The 17,002-nt window shown below is 40.2% G+C and overlaps 1 protein-coding gene and 1 long non-coding RNA gene across 2 annotated transcripts in view; one reads left to right on the forward strand and one right to left on the reverse strand.

Moving 5' to 3' along the window:
• Nucleotides 1–17,002, forward strand: part of LOC141783034 (uncharacterized) — a 589,922-nt gene that overhangs the window by 156,988 nt on the left and 415,932 nt on the right. The window lies entirely within an intron of this gene.
• efl1 (elongation factor like GTPase 1) overlaps nucleotides 1–17,002 on the reverse strand; it is a 66,447-nt gene that overhangs the window by 45,975 nt on the left and 3,470 nt on the right. Inside the window, exons 8-15 of the mRNA XM_074659384.1 lie at nucleotides 15,916–16,039; nucleotides 15,130–15,209; nucleotides 14,446–14,582; nucleotides 14,211–14,333; nucleotides 12,861–12,960; nucleotides 3,675–3,832; nucleotides 3,166–3,326; nucleotides 1,383–1,518 (exon numbers count right to left, since the gene is read on the reverse strand). Coding sequence (XP_074515485.1) covers nucleotides 1,383–1,518; nucleotides 3,166–3,326; nucleotides 3,675–3,832; nucleotides 12,861–12,960; nucleotides 14,211–14,333; nucleotides 14,446–14,582; nucleotides 15,130–15,209; nucleotides 15,916–16,039 — 1,019 coding nt within the window. The remainder of the gene's footprint in view (nucleotides 1–1,382; nucleotides 1,519–3,165; nucleotides 3,327–3,674; nucleotides 3,833–12,860; nucleotides 12,961–14,210; nucleotides 14,334–14,445; nucleotides 14,583–15,129; nucleotides 15,210–15,915; nucleotides 16,040–17,002) is intronic.

The raw sequence follows: 17,002 nt of genomic DNA on the forward strand, positions 1-17,002 counted from the left end.
ATACACAAATACACACGTGCTGTAGTACATCTGGATGTGTTCAGACAGACATTTTAGAGGTGGTGCAATCACATACACGGTAGAATCGGACTAATTCTGGATTTCTGAGGCTGATACCAACATCCAAGACCAAGATATGTCCTATTACTCCACTTCATGAACATCAAAAAGTAGAGAGATTGAAACAGTAACACTTCATTTTACAGGTCCGAATATTTCATGGTAATTAGGTGATAATTAGCAAGTAACCTATTTGAAGTTTCTTTGGAATTAATGCCAAATTACCCCAATATTTACCTCAAAATTTTGGGAAGTAATTCCAATTTTTTTTCGAATAGGTTACTTGCTAATTATCACCTAATTACCATGAAATATGCGGACCTGTAAAAGGAAGTGTTACCACTGAAACTTAATACTGTGCGGCTGCAAATAATGATTATTTTCATTATTGTATTATTTTCTCAATCAACTGAATAATCGTTTGTCTATTAATTTACTGCATAGTGAATAGTGACAGTAATAGTGAAATATGCTTAATACATTCCCCATAGCACAAGGTGTCTTCTGTGATCCGATCTGAACAGTCCACAATCCAAAGATATTTAGTTTACGATGACATCGAATGAAGAAAAGCAAAAACTTTTTGGAAAACTGTCATAGAATAAAGAACATCACCATATGCATAAAATCTGAGTAAAAGAAGTTTACTGTCATAAAAGGCATCAGAGACAGACATCTGAAAACTACCTAAAACTTATCTGCATGGAGAGATACCACCAAAGGTACGAGAGAAAAAATATGTTTTGTTGTTTTACTACTGGCACATGAAAATAGGAGTCAGTAACAGAATAAAGTCTACTCAATATCTCCTGTTGATCTTGAACTGAGCATGTCTTACTGAGCCCCATTTGGTCTGCTTGGCCAGGACAGGACTCAAGGAATATACGCACATCACAGAACATTATTCTTTTACTTCAGCAGGTGCTAACTGCTGAAGCCGGAGCCTGCGGGAAAGTATAAATAGTACTTAATTAGCTGTAATGTGTGTCTAAATGTGTAGACTAGTGAAGGAGGTCATGCATGGATATGCTTCTGAGAAAAAAAAAGAAAAGCACGGTTGGTGGAATGTAAAGGCAACCGACAGAGCCGTCTACAGTCAGGGACCACTGAGTCATATCAAGAACACACATTGAATCGTGTGATTGTCAGAGAAACAGTCTCTTTCTCTGATTGTCTGTAAATATAGCGGTTGAAATATATCAGCTTATTTGATTAAGTTGATGTACTTGAATGATTCTTGCATTTTTTTTTTGGTGTGTCCAAAAAAGCAAGGAAGAGCCACTGTAATGCAATAACAAGAAAGAAGAGATGGACGTACTTACCCAGGACATTTCCTACGGGCACCTCCTCCAGCTCCTCCAGCTCTCTGCCCATCAGCAGGTAGAGGTTTTCCATGGAACAACAGGACAAATGTGGCACCTCTGGTACACGGTCTGAAGCACTGCAACCCTCTGGCAGCTGGCGGAGATGACAGAAGGAATGAGCATGAGGAGCAAAGAGGCTCACAAATGTAGCATTTACAATCAGAGGTTTTTTTGAGATCACAATGCATGGACAGCTACGTTAATATTCCATTTCCAAGTTGGGATTTAAAAAGCAAAGTCCAATGGAAACAGTAAATTTGATGATTTGTTTAATTTGTGTTGTAGAGGAGCGGTAGCTTAGATTATCTGTAATGACCAAAGTATCAAACATGTAGTTGCTGTGACGTATAAGCAATCATTGCTTTCGTAGTAAGCACTACAGCTCCTGCTTTGTTGGTTTTCTGCGTGAGCTTTGCTGACGTAGCTACATTTACACTTTTAGTGTTTTGCATCCTGGGAAGATTTGGTGTGTCATTTGTGTGACTCAGGGCTTGGTCACACATGCGCAAATTCTTGTCACCATCTTTCAGGTCCCATCGCACGCGCTCACGCTCCACCTCCCCAACAGTGCGGGCGAGACGGACTGGTGATGCGCCCGACCCCGCGGAAACGGGATCCCACCTCAGCTTGCGCGCACCGGCCCTCACTTTCATTGCGCTACAGGGTTTTGCTCGCACCCTCTGACTCACGCGTGCATTAGACTCCTTGGTCCGTGTTTCAAGACAGGTCGGGTGGGTTGCAGACATCGCCGCAGACCCTTGGCACCTTTTACGTGGGCCGAGCCCCGCCCTGGGGGCACGACGCGGTTGGAGCGCACTGAGGACAGTCCGCCCCGGTGACACTTTGTCCAAGGCCCCGGGAAGCACCTTCGCACCGAGCCTTTCCAAGCCGACCTAGAGCTGGTCGCGGCGCACCGCCTCGTATGCGGGACTCCCCAGCCTGCCGTGTGTCGCTCACACCCTCCAGCTGGCTGTTAACGAGGGTCTTTTGGCACAGAGAAGTACTCGTATCGGTACTCGGTATCAGCGAGTACCCAAATGTAAGTACTTGTACTCGGTCTGAAAAAAGTGGTATCGGTGCATCCCTAGTTTTGCCCTTTTGGAAAAATTTTGGGCACCCTGGACTTCTCACCCCCAGAAGGCCCAACTACACCACACTGTCAACCATCATACCAAATCTGAAGTTCCTAAGTTAAATAGTTCTAAACGAAACGAAAGTGTGAAACATAGACGGAGGAAGGACGGACAGACGGAAGGAGGGAAGGAGCGCTATACCCCCAACTACGTTGTCGCGGGGGTAAAATAAACACATAAGGTTCAGTAAAGTGTTGTATAACTTGCTGTCAGTCACCGCAATTGGATTTCCCCTTGTGGGTCCCTGTAGCGCTGTCAGTCACAGTACCTGTCAGTCTATGTGACATCATCTTTAGAGCTCTTGGTTTGTTTGTAATAAGTCAGCGTGAACATGAAACACACCGGAGCTAAAAGGCAACAATGGATGATGTTTTCACCTCTGGGTCAACTGAACTGCACTACAGGTGTGAAAAAAGAAATGGAGAAAGTCATAGAAAACCTGCCGAAGTCCTTAAAAGATAAACAAGATATTTTGGAGCTGGGGCAATTCTAAACACTGGCATATTAAACTTAATATTTCAATGAGAAAATGTTGCATATTTACAATAGATTTGTACATACAGACAGAAGAGAAGTGTGTAAAGATTGATTGATAACTGTGGGTTTACCATGTTCAGGCCGTGGGCGGGGTCATACTTTGGTCCCAGTACAAACACTCTCTGTCCCTTCTTGACCACCCCGCTGTAGACCCGCGCAAACGCTATGAAGGTCTGCTGATCCTCTTCCTCGCCTGGCTTTGAGTCTCTCAGTGTCAGACTCTCCATCTTAGCTAATGGGGAGAAACAAGATAAAAGTGCTGCTGTGAGACTCAAACACAGGGAACCATCTCACTTGTGCATACTCCTACACTTGATGCTGGATCTTCCTTTCTTCTTTTTGTCTTTATTTAACCCTTTGTGCATCACTAGTGACATTTTTAGCATTTTAATTTTGCGATCATTTTGGCTGGTAATGCATACGGCATACATTTTTAGCAAAGGTGTATGTTTCAGAGTATTGCACAGTTGAATAATTGCACAAGTTATTGTACAGTGTTTGTGTGTATTTAGAGAAACAAAGAGATGATGATGAAAAGTGAGAAATAGAAATGACTCAGGGAGTGGAGAGTCGAGCTTACCTGTGCCAGATCCTGCAGGTTGGCCGTCCTGTGGCGTCGACTCTGAGCCGGTGAGGTCTTTGTGGCTCTCTGCTGCTGTCTGATCAGCTGCCATCCTGTCAGCATGTCTCTGTCTAGCCAGCTCCCTGCGCTGGGAAATCTCCTCGTGGGTCAACGGCCTAAAAACACACACAGTTGGAAGATGTGAAGTGAAGGGTGATACAGAGAGCTTTATTTATCCCCGAAGGGCAATTCAGTTTCTGCAGTCCACCGACACATATACACACATTCATACTGCACAATCATCATTGACAGAGGGAACACAGTAGGTGGCATATGGGTAGGTGCAGAACAATAAAAGTACAAGATTAAAAATTAAAAATCTTCGCAATAAAAACAATGAATACAAGAATAAAAACGAGACGAGATAAAAGAATAACGGAATAAATAAATAATTAGAATAGAATAAAGTGCCAAGAGTATTTGCACATCGCAAATTGTATTCCAAGAATGTACCTAATGCAAACACAGACAACCGTTATGTGGTTAGTGCAAAATAATTGTACATTCAAAGTAAATAAAACATTTTTTGTTGTCGTTCATTCATGATAGTTACTCTGCATTCAGCAGTGTAATGGCAGAAGGAATGAATGACTTGGAGTAGTAGACTTGGGTGTGTGGTCGCAGTGATCATCTCATTAGTATGTGTCACTTCAGGTGCCGGTGAGAAGATGAAATACAGATGTGAGCACAGGTAGGTCCACCTGCTGGGCAGTGCGGTGGAGAACCACTCATCGCTCGTTGACTCCAGGGAAGTGAGGAAGAGTTTGGTTGTGATGTGTTACTGTATCCAGCGTACAGCAGCAAAATTGAACGTCAGTAAATGAGCTGCAGCCTGTGAAGGCCATCTGCGGACGACATGCTCGACTCAGTCCACAGAGTCCTGAAGACTTGCCTTCGCTGCTGCACACAGAGCGCTATCGCTTGTTTATTCACAGTTATTAACACTGAATGGGTCCAAATTGCACCAACTTCGACACTGTGAGTCCTTGGGTCCCCAGCAATACACCCGTCAAGTGTGAAGTAGCCGAGAGCGGATGAACTCAAGATATGCGAAGGACACACACACACACACACACACACACACACACAGATATACAGACAGACAGACATTCCTTGCTTTACAGGGCGTTTTCATATTAGCTATGATTGCCCCCCCTCTCCACTCCCTCAGCTTTCACATTAGTAAAGTTGGTCCGTACCCGAGTACACTTGCGTCATCACCCACGTGTAGATCAGCTGTTATTAGTGGCGGAGCATCGTAAAACACTTCAGACATTCAAACTTGACAGAAACAAAATAAAACTCACCAAAACTGTCGTCGTTAGTCTTTCCAACAATCACCAACTCTGGTTTGGTTGAAATAAACTCTTATTTCACAGAGTTTGATGTGAAAATATGCCGACTTTACACTCTTGAGAGTACGGTACGGAGTGTTGACACTAATCAAACAAACTGGACTTTGGGGACAAGTGTACTCGGATCCAGGCCCGGATCCCTGATGTTAAAGCCCCCATAGTTATAGATAACTCAGACAGCCTGACTATATTCAACTCATGCTGTGATAAAGGAATCTCAAACCACATGAATATATTTCTTTTTCTTCTCTTTTATTGGCGCACCAACTGTAACCACCGTCTGACAATCCAATGACTAGCTATTCAATAAATAAACTGCGATATCAATCATCTGTCACAAAGCATGTATTTTAAAAAGTATATAAATTCAAAAATTAAATTCCACTGTAACCAAACTGACATGGGATATTACATGAACAAGTTTGACATGCATTGCAACGGCGTCAGCATTTATATCCATATTGGACAACGGGAGTTCTGGGACTTCTGTAAACACCTGACACATTCTGTCTGCCTTTCTGACCAGAGTTCATTTCTAAAACATGGGCTGTGGTCAAAAAATCTAAAAAATGACGTACTAATGTCTTTTCCTAACAACTTTTCCTTGACCTCGATGGAAAACGTCATGAGGTCAAGGAAAGATGTGAAGGAGAATTCAGAAGGACTGAGGAAAAGACAACCGTGGTGTTAAGAGAACCTGACTGCACTTTCACTATAAGCTCCGTAGTTATGATGCGACGCCGGTGGATGTTATTGACGTGGTGAAACTACAATGTTCTGAAGATGGACTACAGAAGGCGCTGCTTCCCCCTGTGCGTTTTTAAATAGGTCTTTCAGTGACAGGCCGCTTCACCCGCAGTGTTAAAGAGAGATACAGCAGGTCCTTCTGCTGCTATAACACTTTACATCAACATATAATAAAGGATTATCTGACCTTATCACTTCATTACTAAGGTTTGAATTTAAATAAAAAAGGAATAACCTACAGGCTACCACAAAGTTTATATGATAAATATTGAGTTATTTTTGAGTCATGTATATTTCTTCTTACTTCTTTTCGTTATTTGTTATTCTTGTTTTTTCACTTATTTGTTACATGTTCGAAATGAATAAACAGAAATAAAGTGAAACGAAATGGTTGTCACTGTCCACTCTTATTTATCAACATGAATCCCAATTAGTATATGACTATGAAAATATCATACAAGATAAGCATATCGTTTGTTTTCATGAACGGCAGAATGATGCGTCGCTTTAGAAGGATGGTCCAGTGTATCCTACGCTAAAGGAGATAAGAAAGGAAGCACTGAAGCACCTTTCCTTAACATTTAGAGAACTAGAACAGCTCTACTGAGATACTTCACTCCGTTAGGAACCTTCGTTACAGAAAAAATACTTTTCGACCGCAGCCATGTTCAGTAAACATTCTTCAACTGGCAAACTTTACATTTTCTCAGATAGTGGGGCAAGCTGTAAAAACAGAAAGTAATCATCCCTGCATTAGTTTTTATGTACGCACTGTGGTCTGTGTGTGCATGTGCAGTGTGGTCGGAGTGTTAGCATATATGTGCGTACCCTCTTCAAAACGACCACAGTGACTATAGCAACACAGCTGCTCACAATAGGCCCGAGTGACGGCATCCAACACACAGTTCGGTTCCATGATGACAAACCACTTAAAACAGCCCATAATTTGCCCGCTGACAACAGCAGCAGCGCTGCCGACTCACTGAGACTGATTGCACCTCTCTTTTGCATAAATTTGATATAAATGGGGCCACAGCCTGAATTCAGGATTCCAACAGGAAACCACAAAAGCAAAAACCCACACTGGATGATGGCCTAGCCTTACAGCTTCAAACAGCACAAGACAGCTCACTCAGTAGAGCTCACTCCTCTCACAGTATTTACCCCAAAACCAGAAAGAAACCAAAAACAGACGATGTGAAAAGTGAAGTTTATCGATGTATTTATTTGAGCCAAACATCTAAATAAACACATCGCTGTGGCGGTACATACAAAGCTTCGTGCTTCCCATCAGACCAGTTATAAGTCTCTGTTTTTTCCCCTCAAAAGGTCAAATCAGTCGCTCATTGGTAATAATGGGAAAGCCAGGACTTGGTTTCTGGCCTCGCCTGCTGCGGTTATGAAGTAATGGCTTCCAAATACTGAAGCTGGACGATCGCAACCACAAGCAGACCTTTTAACATTGTGCAACGGGAGGAAAAAAGTGAGCTGGAAAATCAAACAATATATTGATATTAAAGCTGTCTGCAAAACGCACTTCATCGCTTTTGACCGCTAAAGGATCTTGATTGTTTTCCATTCTGTCTCTCGAGTGTATGAAATCGAACTGAGCAGCGACTGAGATGATTTCTGACGTTGGCATGTATGCCACATGTTGAGAAACCGTAAGCTGAAGGCAAAATTTGTAAAGCTCTGAGCCATCTTATTAGCTGTCATGATGGAGAAGACTCTTCTTATGCACCCGATTCGACTGTTATCAGGCCATTAAATAGACGTTATCAGTCACTATAAGCACCATAGATGTGGGTCAGTAGAGGCCTACTACACCTACTACGTTGTAAAAGTGAAAGTGAAACTTAAAATCAACACGTTCTAACATGTTGTAAAACCGAATGAAACGTCACGTTTTGAACACAAACAAAAAGGCTTCTCTAGGTTTAGGCAATACAAATACAACTTCTTTACATTTAGGCAACAAAACAACTTCTTTAGGTTTAGGCAACAAAACTACAACCTCTTCAAGATTAGGCAAAAAAACTACAACATCTTTAGGTTTAGGCAATACAACAACAACTACTTTAGGTTTAGGCAATAAAACTACAACTTCTTTACATTTAGGCAATAAAACTACAACTTCTTTAGGTTTTGGCAATAAAACTACAACTTCTTTAGGTTTTGGCAAAGAAAACAAAACACTTGCTTATGTTTAGAGAAAAACATTGTGTTGATTTCCATTTCTGCTCCGGTCGTAATTACTACGGTCGCTAGAGGTCGCTGTCATGTTCTTTTATACCTTCTTTCGGTGATCTACCATGTGAATAGATGATAGAACCTACTAGTGGGTGTAGTAGGCCCCTATTGACCCACATCTATGGGCCTTATAGCGACTGATAACGCATATTTAATAGCCTGACAAGTCTAATCGGCTGTCTTATAGAAGGAGCTTTTTTTAGGCATTTCTTAATGTTTTTTTCAGGTCCATAAATTATAACAAAATTATGGCAATGGCTTTTATTAGCCATTTCATTTGAACCAAGAGTTCCACCAGTTTTCACTGATTAGATCTATTCCTTGGGTTGAAGGTGTCGCACAGTAAACCACTCATTGACAGTAGGCTGTCGGGCCGTGGTGGCATACAGTATGTATATGAACCACTCCTCTGTAGACAGCTGTAGCCATGGGCTGCCACAGAAATGTCTGTAGTGTGTGTGTGTGTCTAATGTAGGTAGTGGGCAAAAGTGAATGGAAGCTCTTGCAGGCTCATTAGCTCAGATTTTGGGCAGGCTTTTTCCTTCCCCCGGCTCACAGTCTGAGATGACCTTTACTTCCTTCTTTCTTCTCTCTCTCTCTCTTTCTGTATCTCCTCTTCCCCATTCTCTAACCCGTCTCTGACAGCCTGTCTATATCTCTTCTCCTCTGCTTGCCGCTCTGTTTCCTTAGCAGTGCTTTGGCAGAGTCTGCAATTAAGGTCCAGTACTGTGACAGGAGGGGGAGAAGAGAGGAGAGCAAGAGAGACGATGCCAGCCACAGGGCTGAAGTGGGATCTTTCTTCTCTGCATCAGATATGCTGGAGAAGAAGCTGAAAACAGAGGAAAAGTCATGGGACGGGAGCGCAGTGAGCTACGAGCAGATCTGCTGTATGTATTTCTGGATCTCAGCGTATCAAGAAGACACAAGAATAAGCTCTGTTTTTACTCTTCCAAAGTTCTGATTGACTTCAGATGTTCAAGGTTTGTTTTGTTTCATACAAAAATGCTGTTGGAGAAAAAAAACATCTGACTCCAAATAACAACACTGCAATGTCTAAACTCATAAATCTGAATTTTCATGGTTGGATATGGCCTCCCAGATCTTAAAGGAGAAGTCTGGTGATATTCTATATATTTTCTATTAACATCAAATCCCACTAAAAGCTTTCACGGCCAGCCCGGCTATGTCAACAAAGCACAGAGAAGCTCCGATTACAACACACACAGAGGGAGAGAGACTTCATTCTCTGTTCAGGTAAAAGTCTGTAAAATGTCAGAAAAACAATTCTGAAAAATGTTCGAAAACAAAAAAGTCTGATAAATGTTCGAAAAATAATTCAGACAAAATGTCCAAAAATAAAGTGTGTAAAATGTCCGAAAATAAAGTGTGTAAAATGTCCCAGAAAAAAAAGTCTGAAAAATTTCCGGAAAAAAAAATCTGAAAAATTTCCGGAAAAACAAAAGTTTGAAAAATGTTTGGAAAAAAAAGCCTGAAAAATGTTTAAAAAATGTCAGAGAAGAAAATCTGAAAAATTTCAGAAAAAAAAAAAAATCTGAAAAAATGTCTGAAAAAAAAGTCTGTAAAATGTCCGAAAAAAAAGTCTGAAAATTGTTAAAAAAAAAATATTCTGAAAAATGTTCGAAAAACAAAAGTTTGATAAATTTCAGAATTTTTTTTTTGAAAGATGTCGGAAAAAAAAGTCTGAAAAATTTCCGGAAAAAAAAGTTTGAAAAATGTCAGAGAAGAAAATCTGTAAAATGTCCGAAAAAAATGTTTGAAAAATGTTCGAAAAAAAAAGTCTGAAAAATGTTTAAAAAAAATGTCAGAGAAAAAAATCTGAAAAATGTTAAAAAAAATATTCTGAAAAATGTTCGAAAAACAAAAGTTTGATAAATTTCTGAAATTTTTTTTTGAAAGATGTCGGAAAAAAGTTTGAAAAATTTCCGAAAAAAAAATCCGAAAAATGTTCGAAAAACAAAAAAATCCGAAAAAATGTCGGAAAAAAAAGTCTGTAAAATGTTCGAAAATAAAGTTTGAAAAATGTTCGAAAAACAAAAAAATCCGAAAAAATGTCGGAAAAAAAAAAAATGTAAAATGTCCTAAAACTGTTGAAAAAAAATCTGAAAAATGTAAAAAAATAAAAAAATCTGAAGAAATTTCGGGGAAAAAATCTGTAAAATGTCCGAAAACTGTTGAAAAAAAATCTGAAAAATATAAAAAAATTAAAAAATCTGAAGAAATTTCTGGAAAAAAGTCTATAAAATGTCCGAAAAAAGATTACTCCTCTATATCTTTACATAGACAATAGTTGTTTGCTGCTATATTAATGGATATCAAATCTAGCACCTTTAACTTTAAGTTTTCTTGTGGGGGAGCATGCATCCGAACACCGGTAGAGGGTCCGAGGTCCAACCACCAAAGTCTCACTGAACACTGATCTTGTTTATCTTAGAACACCGTTTAATTTGACTCAATCTCACGTACACTCCCTGCTTAGGGTTAAGGCATGTTGCAGACTGGTAATTCTGGTACAGTCATTAGTTGAGGACAGCTGTAATGGTTGTCATAGGAGTTCACTACACTCCAGTGGAGCAGTTTACAGCTTCGGCAAAATTAAGCAAATGCAAATTACTCTTTGGTGCACAATGAGGCGGAGCGAAGACAATGAGCTTCATTAATAGCTCACACATGTGATCCACAGACCAGCTCAGACCATTAAACCAATACTGGGACCAACACTTTAATGGCTCCCCAACATCAATCCTAGTCTCCTGTAAGCATCTGCTTCCAATGACAAATGGCACAGAGTCGTACTGTTTGCTATAACGTGTCATCCTGGCCTTTTAAGTGTGAGGGAGGTTTTGCTATTCATCTCGTTGAAGGAGGTAGTGGACCTCGTCTCCCAGCTTCATAAAGACAGAATGCGTGTTAGATTAATGTGCCGAACACTGAAGGAGGGAGCAGTGTGATGTTTGAGTGCATGCAGACCCTAAAGCGAGACAGGCCAGGCCAACTCCATCTATCACTGACTGTGGAGGAGTCGGGGGGGATTGTGGTCTACCCTCAGTTCACCTCCAAGAAGGACTCATAGATGAGGCAGGGCTAAACAATGTATTCCCCCTCAGGGAGAAAGAACCAAAGATCTTCCTACTAGTAACAGAGTAACAGGTCATGCCTAGGCATGTCATAACTCACTTGATTTTTGCCTCCTTGCACACAAGTTTCCTACTGTGATCTTACCAAGCATATTTTATTTCTTCCTTTGGTACTAAACTCCACTAATTTCATTAACGGATTAAGGCAACTTGCGATTTTTAGGTTGTAGCTGGCTCAGTTTTAAAGCTAGAGTGAAGAAACTGGCATCATATGAAACTCAAAAAACCTAATGAATGCATTGGTAACAACCATGTCACACTAGCTTGTTGTGAAGGAGGATAAATAACATTGCAAATTTATGCTATTTTATTTTAGCGAGGAAAAATGGGCATGGCCATTTGCAAAGGGGTCCCTTGACCTCTGACCTCAAGATATGTGAATGGAGATGGGTTCTACGGGTGACCACGAGTCTCCCCTTTTGTTTCCCCACATTTGTCATAATTAGCATTTTAATTCTTGTTATGGCCAAATGTGTTTTGTGAGGTCACAGTGACCTTTGAACACCAAAATCTATTCAGTTCATCTTTGAGTCCAAGTGGACTCCAGGCGGACTGGAGATATCGCTTTCACGACAATGATGCGTAACGACGGACAATCCGAAAACATAATGTGTCCGTCCACGGCTGCCATCGCTGCGGAGGCATAAAAAGATGTAGTACTTTGGGGTGTGCCAATCCATGGATGAATTGTTGGAGGCAGGGTCCCGTTCATTCCTATGAAAGTTGCTCAGTGGCGCATGAAGCCAAAATGGCTCGACTTCCGACTGGAAAAGTAACCGGATCTTCCGCATCCATTTGGCCCACAGCGCAGTAGCGTCCGCTCGGTCACACGGTCACAGCCGTCACGCTGTCGTCACGGCTTGCTAACTCCGCCTCCCAGCCCTCGCTCCAGCCATCGGTCTGGATCTGATTCACATGAACGGAGGAAGGGAAATAACTCTGGATTCGGTTATTAGTGCGTTTTACAACTTTTAGGACCTAATGATTTAAATAAGGATTATTCAAGTGTTCATACTGAGAAGTTGATTCACCTGAAAAAAAATTATCCGCTGAGTTACAGACGTCTCTTTCCCAATGTAAGTCTATGGGAAAAAGTGTTTTTGGGCCCAATGGTATCACGTGACGGACACGGAAGTTGTAGTACCGCCGTTTGGTCACTACGAAAATTGGCATTGATGACCGGCGCTCTTCCTGGGGGCTTTAGCCAATCTGGTGAGTGATAAAATTGCTGTTTTTCTGGGGAACTGATTTGCCGGAGAAGACGGACAGTAGTACATCCCGACGAGTTGAAGAGCATTAAGTTACTGTCTGTGTATGAAAACAATGGGAGTCGGTGTTGTGTCATGTTATTTGGGTGAAACAACACTTTAGATAATGTTCTGTGTGTACTACAGTCAAAGAAATGTTGTGAAACTAAATAGCAAAAACTGAATCAGTGGCGGTGCTGGGAGTTGGTATTTACGAGCTGGTTCCTAAGAAGTTCTGTGTAACTTCAGGCCCACTGTGAGCCAACTCCTCTCCCTCCTTTAGATCCAACAAAAAACAGACATATGAGGCATATTATCCACAGGACATGAGGGAAGCACAGGACTGCAGCACCATCTACTGACTACACACAAACACACACACACAGTTACCTCTGTCTGTTCTGAGGCAAGGCCTTGGTGTCCACGGCAAACATCTTGGAGACAAAGATGATGAGCGGATCATTCTCCCCACTCGAACACTGGAGGAACGCTGGAAAGAAACCAAGCGGAGGAGAATGAGTCAAACACTCATCTGAAGTCACGACACAGGAGCCAGATAAAAGCTTTGGAGACTGCTGGCTGCTTCCAGTAAGCAACACTGCAATAAAATACGTTATCCAAATATGGTATTCTTTTGAGATGACACACAACACACATACACCCTATGACATATTTCAAGTGGACAGAAGGATATAATTAACATTTTTCATTGTGCAAAATGTGCAAAATGACAAAAAAAAATAAAACTTATCTGCTGACTAATGAATGTAGATGATAGGTCAGTTTATTTTTTATTAATTCATTTTAACAACTATTTTTATTTCCTTATTTTTGCATATGGATTTACATATGGATTGGATGTCTTTGAGGCTTATCAGAAATGCAGAGGGGGAGCAGGACAGGAAGTCCAACACATAATTAGCTTATATTTAATACTTTGAATAAATGTATAAAGAAAAGAACACAGAGATAAATAAGTTTGGGGAAATAAATAAGGGGTGAAATGCTAAGGGAAAATCATGCATAAATAAATAAATAAATGCTCAGACACACAAATAAATAAATAAATACATACATTTAAAAAAATAATAATATATAATGAATTGAAATAAATAAATACTAAAATTCAAAAATAAATGCATAAATAAAAATGAATGCATAAAATACATAAGTAAATAAAAAAATTCATAAAAATAAATACAATAAAAAGTAAACGTGGAAGTTTAACAGAAGACTAAATAAATAAAGGAATTAAAACAAAGGTTAATAAATAAAAAAGCAAATCAAAACCGAAATATGAATTTATGTCACGTTATCAATTAATTAATGACACATTTATTTTTAATATTATTTTTTTATAATAAATAAATACATAAAAAGTATGTGCAAAAATGAATACATAAATAAAATGAAATGCAAAACAATACATATATAAATTTAAAAATTCATAAAAATAAATACAATGAGAAATATACTGTAAGTGGAAATTTAACAGAAGACTAATAAAATAAAGGAATTAATACAAAGGTTAATAAATAAAAAAAGCAATTAAAAAACAGAAATATGAATTTATGTCACGTTATCAATTAATTAATGACTACATTTTTTAAAATATTATTTGTACTACTTTTAATGTCATATTCATTTATTTATCAAATCATTCATTTATTTATTATTGTTTTGTTTTTATTCTTGTGTGTGTATGTGTGTGTGTGTGTGTGTGTGTGTGTGTGCGTGTACCTCTTTTCAGCTCTTGCGTCTGTTCAGGCAACGAGTCGAATCGTCGCGCTCCGACACTCATCAGTTTCTCCACCCTCTCCGCCGCCACGTCTAACGGACTGGGAAGTTTCTCACACACCATCGCTGCGGTCTGCGTTAAAGAACACTTGACACCAAATGCACAAACACCCCCACAAAGAAATGCTCAACTGAGGCACAGGAAGTGATAACAGAGCTGATAACAGATAAAGGATACAGAGGACAGCCTGGGACACCGGTAACCACTGGCTGCAGATGGCAGAGAGGAGGACTTTGGGGTCGGAGTGACGAGAGTCCCTGGCCATCACCTTGACCCCGAGTGATGTCATCATCTTCTCCACCTTCTCTTTGTCTCTAGTCACAGAAACAGGAAACAGTATTAACAGACAGACTGCAACACACTCTGACCTGTATACCTGTTCCATTCCACCTATTTTGTGAAAATATCATGACCACATATGGGTTCTCATGGCATAGTATGATCCAAGCTTTGGCACTCGTGTGGCTTTGAGAAGCCGAGGCTCAAAGGAGAATTCTGAGGTGTATTTCCCATAAATGTGGCCATTGTGGCTCTATAGGTCGTGCTAACTTTGCACTTACCATCTCCGTTGAAGAGATTAAAAGGAAACGAGGACTTGTGCAAAAACAACATATAACTCTTACAGCTTTCCAAAGAAACATGATTTTTACATGAATCATTTCAAATGCTTGTTACTGAGTCTAACTTAAAGTGACCACAGAAAGCAGATGCCTCTAACGGCAATTATGGCTAACTGCATAGGGATCTACATCCGAGGTAACTTCCCGACTGACCTAAGCACCTTGCATGTTCATCTGCACTCACTGGGTTGTTTACAAGTATGCAAGAAAGTGTTCCAGGGTTAGTATCTTTAGTACTCACCTCCTGATGACCACAGCATCATATAAACTCCAAATGTTATCCAGCACGAGCTGCACAAACAGCTGCTTCTTCCCTTTGGCCTGCAGCAAAGAGGGAGACAAAGAGAAACACATCAGAATGAATGGAAGAGATGAAGAAAGAAACAAGAGTTTGACTGAGAACTTGTTTTGATTACATAGCTCAGATATAAAGGCCACTGCAGGGCAGCACTTAATACCTACAGAGGTTACATAGTCACTCTATAATCTCGTTAGGTGTTTGTGTTTCGTTTTTAATTCTTTGGACATTTTGCTGATGTTGTTACCTATAACAAAATATGACTGCAGTGCACCGATGTTTCCTTTTGAAACATCAAAAAATGTGTGTCCATGTAGCATTTTTCACTGGCAGAGCGCTGCAACAGTGACGACACCAGCGCCTTTCTGAAAAGTCACGAGATTTTCAACTACTCCTATTTTAATATGCCAGTCCAAGTAATCAGAAAACAACAAGAATCAGCTGTTATTTGCAGACATGCCTGAATAATTACATTGCATTAAGAAAAACAAATAATGAGCCCTAAACAAAGAGTACGATTTAATGTGATATATCGCTCTGCTTACAATGGATCAACGATATACGTCTCTATTCACCATCCAAGCAGCAGCAGTAAGTATTTGGTAAACCTCTGATTTCTTTGTCAGTTAAAGAAAATGTTAAATCATGGGGTAAGAGAAAATAACATGGGAGAAAGATTGAAAATACAATGTTAAAGAAGACCTTAGAAGGACTCAACAGGTACATTACCTGAGCTCCTTTCATGATTTTCTTTGCTTTTGCATTGAGGTAGAAATCTCCCCAGAGGGTTTTGAGCAGCACCTCGGCCTTAATGCCCATCCTCTGGCTGTAGATGTGGGCAAACTGCTGGATGCTGCAAAACAAAAAAATCATACTCTCAATCTCCCATTTACATTTATTTATGCAGCTTCACTGACAACAGAAATCTCTATTGCAATCTACGCTGCAGTGTTTAGCTCTTTTTTAGCTTTGAATAAAGTGGAGCTTTCAGGGTAAACATGATTGTAGTAGTTGTCTGCATCTCAGCTACAGACGGTAAATGAGAGTCTTGGGTTCAGACGAGGACAAGACTGCCGTCTTCGCTGGGACTTCATTGATTTATTCATAGCAGAGTGATCCTAAGGACACAGCTACCCTCAGTGGGTCTTTTAAGGTAACTGATGGTTCTGTGATAATGTTGAGGGTCATATTGTGTCACATATATTAAATCTGAGTTGACAGCACCATCTAGTGGACGCTTGACAATGTATCTGGGTGTGCCTAAAGATAGTGAATGAGGACACAATGAAGGCATTTATTAAGTTACCGGGTTATTCCAGGGCTCTATTAACCAATTATGATTCCCCGGAAAAAAAATTCAACTTGGGGCTCTTTAAAATCATCATATAACAAAAACAACTACACAAACGTGCTGGTTAACAACATACGTGTTTACAAAGAAAAGGAATATGTCATCTTGCCGACTCCTTCCATGTTTTGTTTATTTGTCTTTTTTTTTCACTCTCATTTCTGTTTTAACGTCACAATACCGTGCAATGCATTTTGGGTTTTTCCCTTAAACTAAAGTTTGCAGTGTTGCAGACTTACGGAACGTGTTCATAAAGAACTAAAAAAAAGTCAACCCGAGAGCCCTCGAACACTTAATGATGCCACAGTGGGACACTTAGTGGACTTAGCGGGAGTGGGCACCAAATCAAACTAAGGTATTATCAACAATAGACTCGTTGGAGATGAACTGTGCCTCGCCTGGAAAGTAGATGTGATCTGGCGGCGGCGGCAGCAGGGGTCGGTGACAAAAAGCTGCGGTCAAGTCGGA

Source organism: Sebastes fasciatus, chromosome 2, assembly GCF_043250625.1.
Source record: "Sebastes fasciatus isolate fSebFas1 chromosome 2, fSebFas1.pri, whole genome shotgun sequence".
NCBI classification, from domain to species: Eukaryota; Metazoa; Chordata; class Actinopteri; order Perciformes; family Sebastidae; genus Sebastes; species Sebastes fasciatus.